This window comes from Oncorhynchus mykiss, chromosome 7 (genome assembly GCF_057628025.1).
Source record: "Oncorhynchus mykiss isolate SJ-2025 chromosome 7, ASM5762802v1, whole genome shotgun sequence".
NCBI classification, from domain to species: domain Eukaryota; kingdom Metazoa; phylum Chordata; class Actinopteri; order Salmoniformes; family Salmonidae; genus Oncorhynchus; species Oncorhynchus mykiss.
In genome coordinates this window covers 3,012,501-3,035,583 of record NC_143028.1, presented here as the reverse complement: position 1 = coordinate 3,035,583, position 23,083 = coordinate 3,012,501, and the positions used below count along the sequence as shown (strand labels likewise).

The 23,083-nt window shown below is 43.8% G+C and overlaps 1 protein-coding gene across 1 annotated transcript in view; it reads right to left on the bottom strand.

The window, feature by feature from the left end:
• Window positions 1-7,394: 7,394 nt before the first annotated feature.
• Window positions 7,395-23,083, bottom strand: part of LOC110527289 (dynein regulatory complex subunit 11) — a 53,974-nt gene continuing 38,285 nt past the window's right edge. Inside the window, exons 13-18 of the mRNA XM_090239772.1 lie at window positions 20,933-21,040; window positions 17,401-17,600; window positions 15,767-15,853; window positions 10,569-10,746; window positions 8,752-8,990; window positions 7,395-7,803 (exon numbers count right to left, since the gene is read on the bottom strand). Of these exons, the coding sequence (XP_090095898.1) occupies window positions 7,654-7,803; window positions 8,752-8,990; window positions 10,569-10,746; window positions 15,767-15,853; window positions 17,401-17,600; window positions 20,933-21,040 (962 nt within the window). The 3' untranslated portion in view covers window positions 7,395-7,653. The remainder of the gene's footprint in view (window positions 7,804-8,751; window positions 8,991-10,568; window positions 10,747-15,766; window positions 15,854-17,400; window positions 17,601-20,932; window positions 21,041-23,083) is intronic.

The window sequence follows — 23,083 nt, the reverse complement described above, 5'->3', positions numbered from 1 at the left end:
CACAGACCTCGTGTGTTGTCCCAGAGACCTCATGTGTTGTCCCAGAGACCTCATGTGTTGTCCCAGAGACCTCATGTGTTGTCCCAGAGACCTCATGTGTTCCAGAGACCTTGTGTGTTGTCCCAGAGACCTCATGTGTTGTCCCAGAGACCTCATGTGTTGTCCCAGAGACCTCATGTGTTGTCCCAGAGACCTCATGTTGTCCCAGAGACCTCGTGTGTTGTCCCAGAGACCTCGTGTGTTGTCCCAGAGACCTCATGTGTTGTCCCAGAGACCTCATGTGTTGTCCCAGAGACCTCATGTGTTGTCCCACAGACCTCATGTTGTCCCATAGACCTCATGTGTTGTCCCAGAGACCTCATGTGTTGTCCCAGAGACCTTGTGTGTTGTCCCACAGACCTTGTGTGTTGTCCCACAGACCTCATGTATTGTCCCAGAGACCTCATGTGTTGTCCCAGAGACCTCATGTGTTGTCCCAGAGACCTCATGTGTTGTCCCAGAGACCGAATGTGTTGTCCCAGAGACCTAATGTGTTGTCCCACAGACCTCATGTTGTCCCACAGACCTCATGTTGTCCCACAGACCTCATGTGTTGTCCCACAGACCTCATGTGTTGTCCCACATACCTCATGTGTTGTCCCAGAGACATTATGTGTTGTCCCAGAGACCTCATGTGTTGTCCCAGAGACCTCATGTGTTGTCCCAGAGACCTCATGTGTTGTTCCAGAGACCTCATGTCCCAGAGACCTCATGTGTTGTCCCAGAGACCTCGTGTATTGTCCCAGAGACCTCGTGTGTTGTCCCAGAGACCTCGTGTGTTGTCCCAGAGACCTCGTGTGTTGTCCCAGAGACCTCGTGTGTTGTCCCAGAGACCTCATGTGTTGTCCCAGAGACCTCATGTGTTGTCCCAGAGACCTCATGTGTTGTCCCAGAGACCTCATGTGTTGTCCCAGAGACCTCATGTGTTGTCTCAGAGACCTCATGTGTTGTCCCAGAGACCTCATGTTGTCCCAGAGACCTCATGTGTTGTCCCAGAGACCTCATGTGTTGTCCCAGAGACCTCATGTGTTGTCCCAGAGACCTCATGTGTTGTCCCAGAGACCTCATGTGTTGTCCCAGAGACCTCATGTGTTGTCCCAGAGACCTCGTGTGTTGTCCCAGAGACCTCATGTGTTGTCCCAGAGACCTCGTGTGTTGTCCCAGAGACCTCGTGTGTTGTCCCAGAGACCTCGTGTGTTGTCCCAGAGACCTCGTGTGTTGTCCCAGGAATATGATACACTAGAGGACATGGTTGTAAAAGTGTCTCAATGGAGTTTGACTTTTCATAACAGCAATTACGATCACAGCAGGAAGGAACAGAACTCTCAACTGCTGCCGAGAGAGTTTGTTAAATACCAGAATCTGTCTGTTCATTAATCTCTCATAAATTGATGTACTAAAAAGTCAGACTAATTAACAAATAATTAGCAAATGATCGACAATTGCTGGAAATTCGACTTATTAGCATAACATTAATTGCTTTGTTTTATAATACCCAGCTGGCTAATTGTTCTTTTTTCCACTCCATAATTATTCTGGAATTGAGGTAAGCAGTTCTCTCCTCCCCGCCAACACGATGGAGTGTGTGACTACACTTGCTGTGACACACACACACACACACACACACACACACACACACACACACACACACACACAGAGAGAGAAAGAAAGAGATAAAGAGAGAGAGAGATAAACAGAGAGAGACACACAGGGAGGTTGTGGGCCTGTAGAGGGAGGGCTAATGTCCTTGGACTGGAGGCCATAACAACAACAGGTGAGTGTTACAACCAATCAATTTCTGTCCCCAAACCTCTGATCTGTCATCAAACCAGCAGTAACAATACTGTCCCCAGACCTCTGATCTGTCATCAAACCAGCAGAAACAAGACTGTCCCCAACCAAATAATACTAACCAACCAAATAATACTAAAATCCAGAAAATACTAACAATCCACATAATACTAACCAACCAGATAATATTAACCAACCACATAATACTAACCAACTAGATAATACTAACCAACCACATAGTACTAACCAACAACATAATACTAACCAACCACATGATACAAACAATCCACATAATACTAACCAACCACATGATACAAACAATCCACCTAATACTAACCAACCACATGATACAAACAATCCACATAATACTAACCAACCACATAATACTAACAATCCACATAATACTAACCAACTAGATAATACTAACCAACCACATAATACTAACCAACTAGATAATACTAACCAACCAGATAATACTAACGATCCACATAATACTAACCAACCACATGATACAAACAATCCACATAATACTAACCAACCAGATAATACTAACGATCCACATAATACTAACCAACCACATGATACAAACAATCCACATAATACACACCAACCACATAATACTAACAATCCACATAATACTAACCAACTAGATAATACTAACCAACCACATAATACTAACAATCCACATAATACTAACCAACTAGATAATACTAACCAACCACATAGTACTAACCAACCACATAATACTAACCAACCACATAATACTAACCAACCAGATAATACTAACCAACCACATAATACTAACCAACCACATAATACTAACCAACTAGATAATACTAACCAACCAGATAATACTAACCAACCAGATAATACTAACCAACCACATAATACTAACCAACCAGATAATACTAACCAACCAGATAATACTAACCAACCAGATAATACTAACCAACCACATAATACTAACCAACCAGATAATACTAATCAACCATATAATACTAACTAACCAGATAATACTAACCAACCACATAATACTAACCAACCACATAATACTAACCAAACAGATAGTACTAACCAACCACATAATACTAACCAACTAGATAATACTAATCGACCACATAATACTAACCAACTAGATAATACTAACCAACCAGATAATACTAATCAACCACATAATACTAACCAACTAGTTAATACTAACCAACCACATAATACAAACCAACCACATAATACTAACCAACCAGATAATACTAACCAACCACATAATACTAACCAACCAAATAATACTAACCAACCACATAATACTAACCAACCACATAATACTAACCAACTAGATAATATTAACCAACCAGAAAATACTAACAATCCACATAATACTAACCAACTAGAGAATACTAACCAACCAGATAATACTAACCAACCACATTATACTAACAATCCACATAATACTAACCAACCACATAATACTAACCAACCACATAATACTAACAATCCAGAAAATATTAACCAACCAGAAAATACTAACCAACCAGATAATACTAACCAACCAGATAATACAAACCAACTAGATAATACTAACCAACTAGATAATACTAACCAACCAGATAATACTAACCAACCAGATAATACTAACCAACCACAAAATACTAACCAACCACATAATACCAACCAACCACATAATACTAACAAGCCAGATAATACTAACCAACCACATAATACTAACCAACCAGATAATACTAACCAACCACATAATACTAACCAACCACATAATACTAACCAACTAGATAATACTAACCAACCAGATAATACTAACCAACCAGAGAATATTAACCAACCAGATAATACTAACCAACTAGATAATACTAACCAACCACATAATACTAACCAACCAGATAATACTAACCAACCACAAAATACTAACCAACCACATAATACTAACCAACCACATAATACTAACCAACCACATAATACTAACCAACTAAATAATACTAACCAACCAGATAATACTAACCAACCAGAGAATATTAACCAACCAGATAATACTAACCAACTAGATAATACTAACCAACCACATAATACTAACCAACCATATAGTACTAATCAACCACATAAAACTAACCAACCACATAATACTAACCAACTAGATAATACTTACCAACCACATAATATTAACCAACCACATAATACTAACCAACCACATAATACTAACCAACTAGATAATATTAACCAACCAGAAAATACTAACAATCCACATAATAGTAACCAACTAGATAATACTAACCAACCACATACTACTAACAATCCAGAAAATATTAACCAACCAGATAATACTAACCAACCAGAGAATACCAACCAACCAGATAATACTAACCAACCAGAGAATACAAACCAACTAGATAATACTAACCAACTAGATAATACTAACCAACCAGATAATACTAACCAACCACATAATACTAACCAACCACATAATACTAACCAACCAGAGAATACAAACCAACTAGATAATACTAACCAACTAGATAATACTAACCAACCACATAATACTAACCAACCACATAATACTAACCAACCACATAATACTAACCAACCAGATAATACTAATCAACCACATAATACTAACTAACCACATAATATTAACCAACCACATAATACTAACCAACCACATAATACTAACAAGCCACATAATACTAACCAACCACATAATACTAACCAACCACATAATACTAACCAACTAGATAATACTAACCAACCAGATAATACTAACCAACCAGAGAATATTAACCAACCAGATAATACTAACCAACCAGATAATACTAACCAACCACATAATACTAACCAACCAGATAATACTAACCAACCACATAATACTAACCAACCAGATAATACTAACCAACCACATAATACTAACCAACCACATAATACTAACCAACCACATAATACTAACCAACTAGATAATACTAACTAACCAGATAATACTAACCAACCAGATAATACTAACCAACTAGATAATACTAACCAACCACATAATACTAACCAACCAGATAATACTAACCAACTAGATAATACTAACCAACTAGATAATACTAACCAACCAGATAATACTAACCAACCACATAATACTAACCAACCACATAATACTAACCAACCAGATAGTACTAACCAACCACATAATACTAACCAAACAGATAGTACTAACCAACCAGATAGTACTAACCAACCAGATAATACTAACCAACCAGATCATACTAACCAACCAGATAATACTAACCAACCAGCTCAAATTGGCATAGCTTCCTGAGTTTGTCTCAAATGTCATCAGCACAACGTTTCAACTATAAATCTATGTATATGGTATACATCTATTTTATTACAATAGAACAGTGGAATACAGGAAAGATCTCAAAAATTATTTGAAGGTTTCATGGTTTTAAAGTGGATGCTGCCTTGAAAAAGAGTATAGGAACTTTGTGATAGTATGTGACAGGCAGTGAGGTGGAGGGGGGACCCCCCTGAGCATGTGTCCCCCTCCCACCCAGGGAGCTCCTAGCTGTCACTCTGTCCCAGTACAGGGCCCCAGTAGACCAGGGGATCGCAAAGCAAATGAGCCTGTCAGAGCATCACTCCCCCTGGGCTACGGAGGAAGGCTGGTGCTGGGGTTGGGAATAGGAATGGAGCTGGGACTGGGGCTGGGACCTGAGCTGAACATTTTCTAGGTCATATCAGCATTTCTTCCCACCTCTGGCTGAGGACTGTGTGGAAAGACTGGATACATCACCATAAAAAGGAACACTAGGTCAGGGGTTGAGAGAGAAAGTATGGGTGTATGGAGAACTGGGCCCTCAAGCCAAGAGACAGGGACATAAATAGGAATTGCAAAATAATGGTTAAAAGTCTCCAAGAGTCGACAGTGGTCTTGATTTTATTACTGCCATGACCACAGGGTTGAATCACCCTTGACTCTGTCATCACAAAACACAGAAATTAAAGAATGATTAATCTAATCAAATAATGCTTCATTATCATCGCCACAAAATTGCGGAGAGAAATCCAGTCTTATGGAAATTAAGAAATTAAGCATGAAGGAGGAGAAGATGGGCAAAATCAAAAAAAATAAGTCTGCCTGAGATACAGATCAGCTGATAACAACGCTAGTAACCATCACACTGTGAGCAATTAACCAAACACAATGCTGTCTTTCCACATTTGCTAATTATCTGTGCATTAAGACATTGTGAATGTGTTATTCTGGATAAATGCACGGCGTGGTTCACCTCAGTCATACCACAGTAAATAGATCCCAAAGGGAACACCACTGGAATAAAAAACAGCTTGGTCGTCACATAAAAGACTGCTGAAGGGCCTTTTCTTGGGTGAGAAGGCGGTGGTCCACACACATGAATAATTCAATTAGATGTTGGTTTAAGCTACAAGGAGCAGGAAAGGTGACAGTGTTTGTCACGCTCTGTAAACCCACCTGGCAGGAGGAGAGATGGGACGGAGAAGAAGAAGAGAGAGATAAAGAAAGAAAGAGAGAAAATGAGAGAGCGATGGGATGGGACAGTGAGAGAAAGACAGACAGAAAGGGAAGGTAGAGGATGACTATAAAGACAGGGACAAGAGAGTGTGTAGACCCAGACACCCAAAAGACAAGAGGGGTACAGATGCATGGTTAGGGTTATGCTGTGGTGGACAATGGGGATCTGGTTTCCCATTGACTAATACTTGATTAAAGATGGCCAGTGAAGGGGGGTAGTTGGTCCTTGGGGAGCTAGTAGAGGCTTGCTGGAGCCGGGAAGTGGGTCAGCCGCTTGGCAGGGCAGGCTGGCTTGTTAGCGCTAACTGGGTGTAAACAGTAACACAGGGCGACCTGGGACAAGGTGCTGCTACATTGCACAGTGTCTCTCTGTCTGAAGCCCCCTGGCTGTAACTGGCAACAATGACAATTACACAGGCTAATTAACAGACTCTTATGGCACAGAAGCCACGCAAACCCAACGATGGCTGAGGAAAGGGAGAGAGTGAGAGAGAGTGAGAGTGAGAGTGAGAGAGAGAGAGAGAGAGAGAGAGAGAGAGAGAGAGAGAGAGAGAGAGAGAGAGAGACACGGAGAGTGTGAGAGAGAGAGAGAGAGAGAGAGAGAGAGAGAGAGAGAGACGGAGAGAGAAGAAGAAGGAAGACGGACAGGAAATACAAGGCACCGTTGCTGTGTTTTTTCATCATTACGGTTAGAAGCTAACATTTGAGAGGAATCCCTCCATCGTTGCACGGTCTCGTGGTTCTGGGGATGGTTAATGATGATTTGTCTCAGGACAGGGGAGCCCGGGGCTCGGATGCGACGGGGTGTATTTTGGGGGGGTTGTGAGTCTCAGTACGCCCCCCCTCCCACTGCAGCTCAGAGCCCCCAGTTTAAACAACTCAGCGCTCATCAACAAGGCTAATTAGCTTCTAATGGTCAAAATAGTCGGAGACTGAAAATAAACATCCCCTAAATAGAATCTCATGAAATTATACTGCTGTGATCCATTTGGACTAAAATCAACAACACTTATTTCCATCTTCAATATTTACACTGCGATAATAATGATTTATTTGACATACTTTATATCTGGTCTCATTCAAGATAAACAGCTACTTTTGTCATTATGATCATGACATGATCGACTGTTACTGTTATACTGTTGTCATGACATTTACAGTCATAGACTGGTAGTAAATGTATCGTCCATCATATCTAAGAAGTAGGAATGTAAATCACATCCCCTGAAAGTCCCTGTCTGTAGACCTCCCCAATGTTGACGACGTCTATCTCTTGTCTTTGACATTTACTTATTGTTCTTCTTGCTTTTCTCTTCTTTCCCTGTCTTCCTCCCAGTGCCCCGCTTGTCTTTGTCCTTGCCCGACTCTCCCTCCTCCTCGATGGCCTTGGCCGCCCGTGCCCTCTTCTTACCCAAAGGTGTCCTGCCGTACCACATCTGGAAACACATTCACAGCCATCAATCCACGGTCGGAGGAAATAAAACCTGGTATACAGTGGCATTTCCTTCCTAACTGTGGGAACGCAGCACCCTCATGTGGTGATTGTTGGAGCATGACTCTCAAATGTATATATGGAGTTCATCGGATAATACTGAATTGATATATGATTATAATACTGAATTCATATATGATTAAAGTGCTGAATTGATATCTGATTATAATACTGAATTCATATATGATTATAATACTGAATTCATATCAGATTATAATACTGAATTGATATCTGATTATAATACTGAATTCATATCGGATTAAAGTACTGAATTGATATCTGATTATAATACTGAATTCATATATGATTATAATACTGAATTCATATCAGATTATAATACTGAATTGATATCTGATTATAATACTGAATTCATATCGGATTAAAGTACTGAATTGATATCTGATTATAATACTGAATTGACATCTGATTATAATACTGAATTGATATTTGATTGTAATACTGAATTCATCTCGGATTATAATACTGAATTCATAATACAATAATGATAATAGTAATAATACTGAATACATATCTGATTATGATAATATATGTAGACCAATCAGCACAACAAAGGCAAAAACACGTTTTAATATAATAAAATACCATTTAGCAGAAGCTTTTAACCATAGCCACTTACATATTATTGTTTTACATATGTGTGGTCCCGGGAATCAAACCCACTATCCTAAGATGCAAGCACCACCTACTGCACCACCTACTGAGATACAGAGGACCATGTTAACTCTTATAATGGCAAAATAACCCCTTCCTTCCTCCTACATAGGAGCTTTCCAATTGTTGCCTCTGATTTCTGTGGGAGTAAGGCTATCCTGAGCACTTTGGTGATAAACATATATAAAAAAAGGTGATTAATTGATTGATGCTACTGAACCTTAAAGGCCTCCTCCTCCTCTTTGTAGACGGGGTCCTGTCTGGCCAGTGGAGGGATGAACTCTTCAGCGGTCAGTGGTCTGGTAGTCTGCTGGGCCAGCCTGCGAGGGGTCAGCACCTGCCTCACAGCCTGCAGGATGTGGCCCTGGGTGTAGCCATCTGTCACCTTGGCCAGGGAGCTCAGGTCCAGGCTGGGGGTGAGGCGAGCACCGCCGCCACACAGCAGCTCCCTCCACAGCACTGGAGAACACATCACAGACAGGGAGAGAAAGGTTAGAGTTCAAACCAGAAGCGGGCAATGAATACATTTATATATTTTTAAAGATGTGTGTTTACTGGTGGGCCTATCATATGAATTCATTCCACCAGTAGTTTTCATGTCAACTCATTTCTGGTGGCTTTAGGGAATAAAACCTCCACAGATTCTGTCTGTCCATAGCCAACAGGTTGGCCTAGATATAGACCACTATAAACCCCCATAAACCAATATAGACCACTATACATCACTATAAACCACTATGGACCACTATAAACCACTATAAACCACTGTAAACCAATATAAACCACTATAAACCAATATAGACCAGTATATACCACTATAAACCAATATAAACCACTATAGACCTCTATAAACCCATATAGGCCACTGTAAACCACTATAAACCAATATAAACCACTATAGACCACTATAAACCACTATAAACCAATATAGACCACTATAAATCAATATAAACCAATATAGACCAATATAGACCACTATAGACCTCTATAAACCAATATAGACCACTATAAACCACTATAGACAATTATAAACCAATATAGACCACTATAAACCAATATAAACCACTATAGACCACTATAGACCTCTATAAACCCATATAGGCCACTGTAAACCACTATAAACCAATATAAACCACTATAGACCACTATAAACCACTATAAACCAAAATTAACCAATAGACGACTGTAGACTACTATAAACCAATATAGACCACTATAAACCACTATAGACAATTATAAACCAATATAGACCACTATAAACCAATATAGACCAATATAAACCAACATAAACCACTATAGATCACTATAAACAACTATGAATCAATATAGACCACTATAAACCAATATAAACCACTATAGACCACTATAAACCACTATAAACCAATATAGACCAATATAGACCACTATAGACCTCTATAAACCAATATAGACCACTATAATCCACTATAAACCAATATAGACAAATATAGACCACTATAAACCAATATAGACAAATATAGACCACTATAGACAACTATAAACTACTATAAACAAATATAGACCACTGTAAACCACAATAAACCAATATTAACCAATATAGACCACTGTAGACTACTATAAACCAATATAGGCCACTATAAACCGCTATGGACAATTATAAACCAATATAGACCACTATAAACCAATATAGACCACTATAAACCAACATAAACCAATATAGACCACTATATACGCTATAAACCACCATAAACCACCATAAACCAATATAGACCACTAAAGACCACTATAAACCAATATAGACCACTATAGACTCCTATAAACCAATATAGACCACTATAGACTCCTATAAACCAATATAGACCAATATAGACCACTATAAACCACTATAAACTAATATAATCCAATATAGACCACTATAAATCAATTTAGACCACTATAAACCAATATAGACCTCTATAAACCAATATAGACCACTATAAACCAATATAGACCAAGGCAGACCACTATAGACAACTATAAACCAATATAAACCGATATAGACTACTATAGATAACCCACCCAGTCTGGAGGCATAGTCAGGTCTGGGGATGAGGATGATCTTCCTATAGACTTTACAGAAGGGCTTGAGGTCTGCGTCAAAGGGCCTCCGGGACGTCCCTACGACCAGAACACGATCCTCAGGCTTCACAGACTTCAGCACCTTTACTAGGTCCTTCTTCAGACGCTTAGGCTCCATCTAGAGAGGGAGAGAGGAGAGAGGGAGAAGAGAGAAAGAGAGGGAGATGGAGAGGAAGTGAGGAGAGAGAGAGGAGAGGGAGATGGAGAGGGGTATGGAGATAGAGAGGAGAGGGAGAGTGAGGAGAGAGAGAAGGAGAGGGGTATGGAGATAGAGAGGGAGGAGAGAGAGGGAGGAAGATGGAGAGGGGTATGGAGATAGAGAGAGAGGGAGGAGAGGGGTATGGAGATAGAGAGGGAGGAGAGGGAGAGTAAGTGAGGAGAAGGAGATGGAGAGGGGTATGGAGATAGAGAGAGAGGGAGGAGAGAGAAGGAGATGGAGAGGGGTATGGAGATAGAGAGCGAGGGAGGAGAGAGAAGGAGATGGAGAGGGGTATGGAGATAGAGAGAGAGGGAGGAGAGAGAAGGAGATGGAGAGGGGTATGGAGATAGAGAGAGAGGGAGGAGAGGGGTATGGATATAGAGAGAGAGGGAGGAGAGGGAGAGTAAGTGAGGAGAAGGAGATGGAGAGGGGTATGGAGATAGAGAGAGAGGGAGGAGAGAGAAGGAGATGGAGAGGGGTATGGAGATAGAGAGAGAGGGAGGAGAGGGGTATGGAGATAGAGAGAGAGGGAGGAGAGAGAAGGAGAAGGAGAGGGGTATGGAGATAGAGAGCGAGGGAGGAGAGGGGTATGGAGATAGAGAGAGAGGGAGGAGAGAGAAGGAGAAGGAGAGGGGTATGGAGATAGAGAGCGAGGGAGGAGAGGGGTATGGAGATAGAGAGAGAGGGAGGAGAGAGAAGGAGAGGGGTATGGAGATAGAGAGCGAGGGAGGAGAGGGGTATGGAGATAGAGAGAGAGGGAGAACAAGGAAGAGGGGGTAGAGAGTTATGACCGGCCACATGAGGGCAGCATAAACTTATTTGTAAATTCAAGATGTCCCCATTTTCAACTGCTCACAGCTGTCATCTCATATAACCCATGTTACCCAACAATGGATGTGAGTCCCACTTTAGTTCATTCACAAACAATACAATAATGGAGAAGGTTACTTGACAATCTGCTATGTAAACATTTTTGTCAAAACAAGTCCCTTGATTACACTGTTTGTCAATGTGCACTGTAGTGTTTTTATTTCTTTCACCTTTCTTTAACCAGGTAGGCTAGTTGAGAACACCTTTCTTTAACCAGGTAGGCTAGTTGAGAACAAGTTCTCATTTACAACTGCAACCTGGCCAAGATAAAGCATAGCAAAATCGACACCTACAACAACACAGAGTTTCACATGGAATAAACAAAACATACAGTCAATAATACAGTAGAACAAAAGAAAACAAAAAGTCTATATACAGTGAGTGCAAATGAGGTAAGATAAGGGAGTTAAGGCAATAAATAGGCCATGGTGGAGAATTAATTACAATAAAGCAATTAAAACACTGGAATGGTAGATGTGCAGAAGATGAATGTGCAAGTAGAGATACTGGGGTGCAAAGGAGAAAGATAAATAAATAAATACAGTATGGGGATGAGGTAGGTAGATATATGGGGTGTTTACAGAGGGGCTAAGTTCAGTGATCTGTAAACTGCTCTGACAGCTGGTGCTTAAAGTTAGTGAGGGAGAGATAAGTCTCCAGCTTCAGAGATTTTTGCAGTTCGTTCCAGTCATTGGCAGCAGACAACTGGAAGGAAAGACAACCAAAGGAGGAATTGGCTTTGGGGGTGACTAGTGAGATATACTGTACCTGCTGGAGCGCGTGCTACGAGTGTGTGCTGCTATGGTGACCAGCGAGCTGAGATAAGGTGGGGCTTTACCTAGCAGAGACTTGTAGATAACCTGTAGCCAGTGGGTTTGGCGACGAGTATGAAGCGAGGGCCAACCAACGAGAGAGTACAGGTTGCAATGGTGGGTAGTATATGGGGCTTTGGTGACAAAAAAGATGGCACTGTGATAGACGGCATCTGGTTTGTTGAGTCGAGTGTCGAGGGCTGGTATTGAGCAGTGCTAATAACTGGTCTCTTTTTTTACATTTAGTCTAGTCTTAGTCATTTTGACTAAAATATCATTACGTTTTAGTCAAGTTTTTGTCGATTGAATAATGATTTAGTCTAGTTATTGTCAAAATGACAAAAACAGTGAGCCATTTTAGTCAACTAAATGCCCTTTCATTTTATTCACATTTTAGTCACATCACATTTGCATTGCCTCATTAACCTATAGTAAACATACATCACTGACTTCTATGTGACCAAACAGACATAGCCTTATCCTACCAACACATATGTATAAGAATGTATAACAATTATCTGGCCGTATGAATTCTTAGTTCAGACTACATAGATATTACATACAGTGCATTCAGAAAGTATTCAGACCCCTTGACTTTTTCCACATTTTGTTACGTTACAGCATTATTCTAAAATGGATTAAATAAATGTTTTTCCCCACCAATCTACACACAATACCCATAACGACAAAGTGAACATAAAACAGAAATGCCTTATATTTATAAGTATTCAGACCCTTTGCTATGAGACTCAAAATTGAGCTCAGGTGCATCCTGTTTCCATTGATCATCCTTCAGATGTTTCTACAACTTGATTGGAGTCCACCTGTGGTAAATGAAATTGATTGGACATGTTTTGGAAAGGCACACACCTGTCTATATAAGATCCCACAGTTGACAGTGCATGTCAGAGCAAAAACCAAGACATGAGGTTGAGGTTGAAGGAATTGTCCAAAGAGCTCTGAGACAGGATTGTGTCAAGGCACAGATCTGGGGAAGGGTACCAAAAAATGTCTGCAGCATTGAAGGTCCCTAAGAACATAATTCTTAAATGGAAGAAGTTTGGAACCACCAAGACTCTTCCTAGACTCATCCCCAAACTGAGCATCAAGGGAGAAGGGCCTTGGTCAGGGAGGTGACCAAGAACCCGATTGTCACTCTGACAGAGCTCCAGAGTTCCTCTATGGTGATGGGAGAACCTTCCAGAAGGACAACCATCTCTGCAGCACTCCACCAATCAAGCCTTTATGGTAGAGTGGCCAGACGGAAGCCACTCCTCAGTAAAAGACGGATGACAGCCTGCTTGGAGTTTGTCAAAAGGCACCTAAATGACTCTCAGACCATGAGAAACAAGATTCTCAGGTCTGATGAAACCAAGATTGAACTCTTTGGCCTGAATGCCAAGCATCACGTCTGGAGGAAACCAGGCACCATCCCTACAGTGAAGCATGGTGGTGACAGCATCATGCTGTGTGGATGTTTTTCAGTGGCAGGGACTGGGAGTCTAGTCAGGATCGAGGGAAAGATCAACAGAGCAAAGTACAGAGAGATCCTTGATGACACCTGCTCCAGAACACTCAGGACCTCAGACTGGGGTGAAGGTTCATCTTCCAACAGGACAACAACCCTAAGCACACAGCCAAGAAAACGCAGGAGTGGCTTTGGGACAAGTCTATGAATGTCCTTGAGTGGCCCAGCCAGAGCCAGGACTTGAGCCCGATCTAACATCTCTGAAGAGACTTGAAAATAGCTGTACAGTGACACTCCCCATTCAACCCGAGTGAGCTTGAGAGGATCAGCAGAGAAGAATGGAAGAAACTCCCCAAATACAGGTGTGCCAAGCTTGTAGCGTCACACCTAAGAAGACTCAAGGCTGTAATCACTGCCAAATGTGCTTCAACAAAGTACTGAGTAAAGGGTCTGAATAGTTATGTAAATGCCATTTTTCAGTGTTTTATCTTTAATAAATTAGCGAAATGTCTAAAAAACAGTTTTTGCTTTGTCATTATGGGGTATTGTGTGTAGATTGATGAGGAGAGACATATATTTTAGAATAAGGCTGTAACGTAACAAAATGTTACTTAACAAAAGTCTCGGGGTCTGAATACTGTCTGAATGCACTGTACACATCAAACAGGCACACACAAGCGCATAGAGAGAGAAGGAGAGAGAGAGACAGAGAGACATGGACAGAGAGAGACAAAGAGAGTCTGAGAGAGCGAGAGACAGAGAGACAAAAAGACAGATAGAGAGAGCGCGTGAGAGAGAGAGAGAGAGACAGAGACAGAGTGAGACACACAGAGAGAGAGACAGAGAGAGAGAGAGAAAGTGATGTAAAGTATTGGTAAAGTAGTGTGTTGCACCTCCGTCACTCTGAGGTGTCATCGTTATCATCGTTCCACAGACACACTGAGGTCCAGAAGTAGTACAGTACGAGGGCTAATGACTCTGAATGGGAGCTAATGACTGTTTCACCCAGTGATGTAGCCGATCCACTTAACCTCGAGTCCCAATCGAGTCCGCAAGTAGCCTAGTTGTAGAACGGCCCGCCACGACAGAAAGACAACAAATGTAGCGCGCTGGTATTATGAGTCATATCTTTTGAAAGGTAATGGCTACAATAGAGCCATTTTCTCTGAGGAAAAGAGGGAGACTTGGCTAGAAGTCGGAGACAGAACCTGGCTATGAAATGCAGTGGGGAAAGTGTGAGTGTTGAGCGAGACTACAAATTCAAAAACGTTTCTATACTCGAGAGAGAAAAACATAGCTGGACTGTTGTTTTACTATTAAACTTAATGCTGCTTTTGTTTTTCATTTTGTAAAGCATCTTGTGTTTGTTAACCAGGCAAAGGGTGGTATCTAACTAGAAGGCTGGTGGTGACTGGTTAGCTACGAGGAAGCAACAGAGTCGCCTGCGCAATGTGTTTGATCGGAGGCGGAGCCGGAGTGGAGCCTGTCTGCCCAGACTCATGAACAGAACTGGACTGGGCATCTGTTCTGCTAATATTAACAGTACGTATCACTGAATAGCTCTCAATCTGTCTAAAAACTCTTGTTCAGTCCAACAGATTTTAGTCACAGAGATAATTTAGTCTCTTCTTTTTTGTTTAGTTACAGTTTTTTCTGGGTCTATTTAGTCAGTTATAGTCTCGTTAATTGCCACTGAAAAATATATGTTTGCCAAATATTTTATTCACTATTTTTGTTGACGAGATGAACAGTGGTATTGAGATATGCTGCTGTTGTGTAGAGAACATACCTCTTTCTCCAACTTCGGGACTTTCTTATAAAAGGTTTTCTCGGCATCTCCGATCCATATTACAGAGGGCTGCAGCTGGCGAGCCACCTGCCACAGCAGAACAACACAAAGAAACACACCTCTTTATTTCACACATCAAGGCCAATGTTCAAACAACTCTCTCCCATATGGGAAAATGAGTAACCTCAACAAAACAAACAGTCTAACCAGCAGAAACATCAGTCTCACACAAACACACAAACAAAATAACACCCACACGCACAAGTCGTACATTAACTGGACTATCAGTAACATTTAAACTACAGTGTATCTCCTAACCCTAACCATAACCCTAACCCTAACCATAACCATAACCCTAACCATAACCCTAAACCTAACCCTAAACCTAACCCTAGCCCAAACCATAACCCTAACCCTGGCCCTAACCATAACCCTAACCCTAGCCCAAACCATAACCCTAACCCTGGCCCTAACCATAACCCTTATCCCAAAAAGGTGGACTCTACCAGGGAGAAGAAGAATACCTGGTGCAGAATTGTGACGGAGGAGCTGGCCAAGATGAACATCTCGTATCACGAGGCACAACACATGGCCAAGGACAGAGAGTGTTGGAAGGAGCTCATTGTTGCCTTATGTCCCATAGGGGAGGAGAGCTAGTAAGTCTTTAGTTAATGACACCACAGGCTTATGGAGAAACAGTATTGTGAACTTGCAGTGTTTCCATGGCTGGCATTGACAAAAACAACTTGGGGTGAGGGAGGCAGCCACACCCAAATGTTACAAGCCTTTTAGAAACCAACACTGTCTCAGCAAGCAGGAAGTGCTGTCAGGACACGCTCCTGATCTCAGAATGCACTTAGAGAGGGTGCCGACCAATGAGGTGCTGACAGGCGAGATTCAGAACAATGTCGCTAGTGGCTATGGGCTCCTGACTTGTTTGCCTCTCAAGACAGCTGCATAGAGAGGTGTCCAAGCGAGACAAATCTCTCTCTCCCTCCATGTCTCTCTCTTCTCTCATGTCCCTCGTCCCCCCTCCATGTCTCAGATGAGTCAGTGGTGCAGAATGTCACAGGGGAACCGTGAACAGTAACTGTGTTAACCGATAGACAACTATGTTGATCTGATAAACGTCAAGCTGACAGAGCAACACATAGCAACATCAAGCTGACAGAGCAACACATAGCAACATCAAGCTGACAGAGCAACACATAGCAACATCAAGCTGACAGAGCAACACATAGCAACATCAAGCTGACAGAGCAACACATAGCAACATCAAGCTGACAGAGCAACACATAGCAACATCAAGCTGACAGAGCAACACATAGCAACATCAAGCTGACAGAGCAACACATAGCAACATCAAGCTGACAGAGCAACACATAGCAACATCAAGCTGACAGAGCCACACATAGCAACATCAAGCTCACAGTGCAGCTTATTCCTGACTTCACCAGCAGGCATTTCATTCACAACACTGATACCTAATCATGTACACTGCCAAAGTGTTTTTGTGGGGCATACAGTATGTGTCCATATACTATCTGAATCAAACCAGACAATGACCTCTACCCTCGTACATGGCACCATTTTGCTGCCTTCCTCACTATGTACAGTAGCAGATTGACAAAAACCTTGAAGACCATGTGCAGTAGGTACTGGAGGCAGCTCCTGCCGGGGTACTTCCCAGCCAGGTTTCTGGGGGACAGGTTGAAGAGGTTGGCCCCGGTCTCAGTGCACAGAGCATGGACCAGCATCCTCTTCCCTACGCCTCCAGGACCAGCCAGCAGCAGAGTCTTCATCAGGGGAGCCTTCTGATGGACGGACTGGGATCCTGGGAGGGAGGGAGGGAGGGAGGGAGAGAGGGAGAGAGGGAGAGAGGGAGAGAGGGAGAGAGGGAGGGAGGGAGGGAGAGAGGGAGAGAGGGAGAGAGGGAGAGAGAGAGAGAGAGAGAGAGAGAGAGAGAGAGAGAGAGAGAGAGAGAGAGAGAGAGAGAGAGAGAGAGAGAGAGAGAGAGAGAGAGAGAGAGAGAGGATGATAACAGGGTAATAACATGTAGATGGTGATGGTTAGGTGGTGGTAAATTTCAATCACAGCAAAATGCTAAACTTTTAAAGCTGAACTTTCGCCATGCAGATTGAACAGAGCCGTAAGGTCACTTTAGGTGTTTGTAACCCCTGTGAGGTCTCTGAGGGCCTCAGCAGCAGCAGTGCTGCTTAACTGGTATTAACTGATTCAGCCAGGTTAACCTCCTACCACAGGGAACAATAGTTGAATTACCCAGCTGGATGATACTGGGGTTAGTCTGGGCTGGGGCTGAGGCTGGGATGAGACTGGGGTTAGGCTGGGCTGGGGCTGAGCCTGGACTGAGCCTGGGTGAGGCTGGACTGAGGGTGGGCTGAGGCTGGGGTGAGGGTGTACTGAGGCTGCAGTGAGGGTGTGCTGAGGCTACAGTGAGGCTGCAGTGAAGCTGGGCTGAGGTTGCAGTGAGGCTGGGCTGAGGGTGCAGTGAGGCTGGGCTGAGGGTGCAGCATTGTGTGCTCTCTGAAAATAACCATGATTAAAAGTCCAGGTTGGACAGAGGCCAGAGGGCCAGGACACAGAACGTGAGAGTAAACACATCCAATCACAACACCCCTGCATTAACCTCTAGACCCAGAGCAGGTGCAGCCGTGTAACCCTTATCCCCAGGAATCCCCTCCTGTCCCTGGGGTAGGCCCAGCCAAGAAGTCCCGCTCCTGCTGCTCTGACCGGAACTCATTAAAACTACAATAGCATGATTATACAATGTTTATAGGGTCAGTTCACTCTCTGTTAGATCAGGTCACAGTGTTAGTTCATTAGGTACACTATGAGCACTGATTAGAAGACTACTCCTCCCATTAAGGTCTAATGATGATCTCTTTCCTGCCTCTAACCCATCTGGGACAGATTAGCCGATCAATTGACTAGTGCAACGTGCACTTGTCCTTTTCCATAGGAAATTAACTGTAGAAGCTTGAACAATAAGGTCAAACACAGGTTAAAAGAAGGAACACTATCATGTTCAAATATTGTCACTTTCTTGTGAAAATAACAGACACCACTGAGAATGAGATAGCAGCCAGTCTGGATAATTGGCTGTGAATCGCTAACAAAGGGAGTACACAGAGATATCTCTCTACCAAGGACACGATCTAGCCAGCCTCCCTCCAATATACAATGCTTATACTTCAGAAAACCAAACCAGTCTCTAAGGAATCTCTGAATCATCACAGAGTAACTCTTGGTGAGAATGAGAATAAAGTTCCGGGAACAACAAAACAAAACAATGTCCTGTTGTGATTCATTTCATAAAAAGAGGTGGAAGCTTAGGCAGTGTTGTGTGTAGACAGTGCAGGTATAAATAAACTGTAGTATGTGACGATGGAGGTGATGGTAGTGGTGGTAGTGGTGGTGATGATGGTGATGGTAGTGGTGGTGATGGTGGTGATGGTAGTGGTGGTTGTGGTGGTGATGGTAGTGGTTTTAGTGGTGGTGATGGTAGTGGTGGTGGTGATGGTAGTGGTGGTGGTATTGGTAGTGAGGCATGATGGTGGTGGGAGTGGTGGTGATGGTGGTGGTAGTAGTAGTGGTGGTGGCGGTGATGGTGGATGTGGTGGTAGTGGTAGTAGTGATGATGGTGGTGGTAGTGGTGGTTGAGGTGGTGGTAGTGATGGTAGTGGTGGTAATGGTAGTTGTGGTAGAGGTGGTAGAGGTGGTGGTAGTGATGGTAGTGGTGGTGATGGTAGTTGTGGTAGAGGTGGTAGAGGTGGTGATGGTGGTGGTGATGGAGGTGATGGTGGAGGTGGTGGTGGCGATGTTAGAGGTGGTGGTGATGGTGGTGGTAGTAGTGATGGTAGTGGTGGTAGTGGTAGTGGTGAAGGTGATGGTGGTGGTAGTGGTAGTAGTGGTAGTAGTGATGATGGTAGTGGTGGTGGTGGTAGTGGTGGTGGTGCTGGTAGTGGTGGAGGTAGTGGTGGTAGTGGTGGTGGTAGTGGCGATGGTGGAGGTGATGGTGGTAGTAGAGGTGGTAGTGGTAGTAGTGGTAGTAGTGATGATGGTAGTGGTGGTGGTGGTAGTGGTGGTGTTGGTGGTAGTGGTGATGATAGAGGGGGAGATGGTAGTGGTGGTGATGGTAGTGTTAGTGGCGGTGATGGTAGTGTTAGTGGCGGTGGTGATGGTAGTGGTGGTGGTGTTAGTGGTGGTGGTGATGGTTGTGATGGTGGTGTTAGTGATGGTGGTGATGGTAGTGGTGGTGGTGGTAGTGGTTTTAGTGGTGGTAGTGGTGGTGATGGTAGTGGTGGTAGGGGTGCTAGTGGCGGTAGTGGTGGTGATGATAATAGTGATGGTGGTGGGGGGGATGGTAGTGGTGGAGGGGGTGGTGTTGCAGGTGATGAAGGTGGTGGTGGTAGTGATGATGGTGGTGATGGACATCCACACCAGCCCATCCAGGCCTCTGGTAGTCATATTGCCTTTGATTAGGTCTGAGGTGCTGAAAGACATCCTCTTCTTCTCCAGGGTGGGTGGCCTGTTTGTTCAGTAACCCTCCCCTCTTCGGGAGCTACGTCTGGGGGTCCACGACGCTGGCGTAGGGGGATGGGATGGAAATGGGTCTTAACGCCAGGTGACATGAGACGTGTTGGGGAGAAAGATCATGTCCCTTCAGGGTTGGGGTGAACTTCAGTGAGCTGTATTCTACTACCATTAGGATCCCTGGATTAGCATCAGCCCACTAGCTGCTTCTAGATGATCTAGTGGTGTGGAATATTCTATTCTGTTCTGTATTTCTGTTCTGTATTTGTATTCTGTATTTCTGTTCTATTCTATTCTGTTCTATTCTATTCTGTTCTATTCTGTTCTACTTTCCTCTAGTATTCTATGTTCTTCTCTGTGCTGTTCTATTCTATTCTGGGTTCTGGACCACAGTTACCCGACTCCCCTGTGTTCTGCAGCTGTAGCATAGTGGTGGCAGAGACAGTGACAGAAAGGCTCAGCCAGGAGAGAGTGGCTGAAGGATCAAAGTGTGAGTGTGTGTGTGTGTGTGTTGCAAGTACAATAAGTATGAATCAGGCTAGCCAGGTTGTGGGGTGATGTGATCACAGTCACAATGATGAGAGTGGATGGGATGGGCTCTCTCTCACTCACCCAGAGGCAGGATCCCATAAAGGGCAATGAGCTGTCTGACGTCTGACAGAGAGGGCATGGGCTCAATGTCTGCCTGGCGCAGGGTCGTACCCAGGTAGCTGAACTCACCTGGAGGGAGGGAGGGAGGGAGGGAGGGAGGGGGAGACGAGGGAGGGAGGGAGGGAGGGAGGGAGGGGGAGACGAGGGAGGGAGGGAGGGAGGGAGGGGGAGGGAGGGAGAGATGAGGGAGGGAGGGAGGGAGGGAGGGGGAGATGAGAGAGGGAGGGAGGGAGGGGGAGAGAGAGAGAGGGGGGAAGGGGGAGGGAGAGAAGTCAGACATCCATCAGACAATAGTCTTGTTCTTTGAGGTATGGAATTTGCTCTTTGTACATTGCCTGATGCATATCTTCAGACATAAATCAACTCAGCAGAAACCTGTACTAATGCACCTTAGACATTAATTGGTTGTAATTCAGGAGCCTTTAGGCATCAAGGCATCGAGCTATACTGTGGCTAGAAATAAGGGAAGGTATTTAGGCCACTATCATAGACAAGACATCAACATCTATTTCTCTGTCCCTCTTGCCGGACTCTCCTCCTCAACCATTCCAAACTCCCTCCCAACATCAAAGGCACTGTATGTGGATATAATTGAAACCAACAGTAACTGGTTTTGGGGAGCCAGGCATGTGTGTCTGTCTGTTCAACATGATAGAGTGTGGTGTCATCCTGACCCTTATTGCAACATGGCCGCAGCGAGACATCTAGGGCGGGAGGCAGGGAGGGAATGAGGCACAGAGTGGGATATTGAGTCATAAATCCCTGTGGAGATGAGGCAGGCTCCCTGTCTGATATCCAGCTGGCCCTACTAGACACTCGTGAGCAAACACACCTTTTCACACACACACACCAAAGCACACAGATACACACCAAAGCACGCAGACACACACACCAAAGCACGCAGACACACACACCAAAGCATGCAGACACACACACCAAAGTATCCAGACACACACACCAAAGCACGCAGATACACACACCAAAGCACGCAGACACACACACCAAAGCACACAGACACACACACCAAAGCATGCAGACACACACACACCAAAGTACCCAGACACACACACTAAAGCACGCAGACACACACACCAAAGTACCCAGACACACACACCAAAGCACGCAGATACACACACCAAAGCATGCAGACACACACACCAAAGTACCCAGACACACACACCAAAGCACGCAGATACACACACCAAAGCACGCAGACACACACACCAAAGCACGCAGACACACACACCAAAGCATGCAGACACACACACACCAAAGTACCCAGACACACACACCAAAGCACGCAGACACACACACCAAAGTACCCAGACACACACACCAAAGCACGCAGATACACACACCAAAGCATGCAGATACACACACCAAAGCACGCAGACACACACACCAAAGCACGCAGACACACACACCAAAGCACGCAGACACACACACCAAAGCACGCAGACACACACACCAAAGCACGCAGACACACACACCAAAGAACGCAGACACACACACCAAAGTACCCAGACACACACACCAAAGCACGCAGACACACACACCAAAGCACGCAGACACACACACCAAAGCACACAGACACACACACCAAAGCACGCAGACACACATACCAAAGCATGCAGACACACACACACCAAAGTACCCAGACACACACACCAAAGCACGCAGACACACACACCAAAGCACGCAGACGCACACACCAAAGCACGCAGACACACACACCAAAGCACGCAGACGCACACACCAAAGCACGCAGACACACATACCAAAGCATGCAGACACACACACCAAAGTACCCAGACACACACACACCAAAGCACGCAGACACACATACCAAAGCATACAGACACACACACCAAAGTACCCAGACACACACACCAAAGCATGCAGACACACAGCAAAGCACGCAGATACACACACCAAAGCACGCAGACACACATACCAAAGCATGCAGACACACACACCAAAGCATGCAGACACACACACCAAAGTACACAGACACACACACCAAAGCACGCAGACACACATACCAAAGCATGCAGACACACACACCAAAGCATGCAGACACACACACCAAAGTACACAGACACACACACCAAA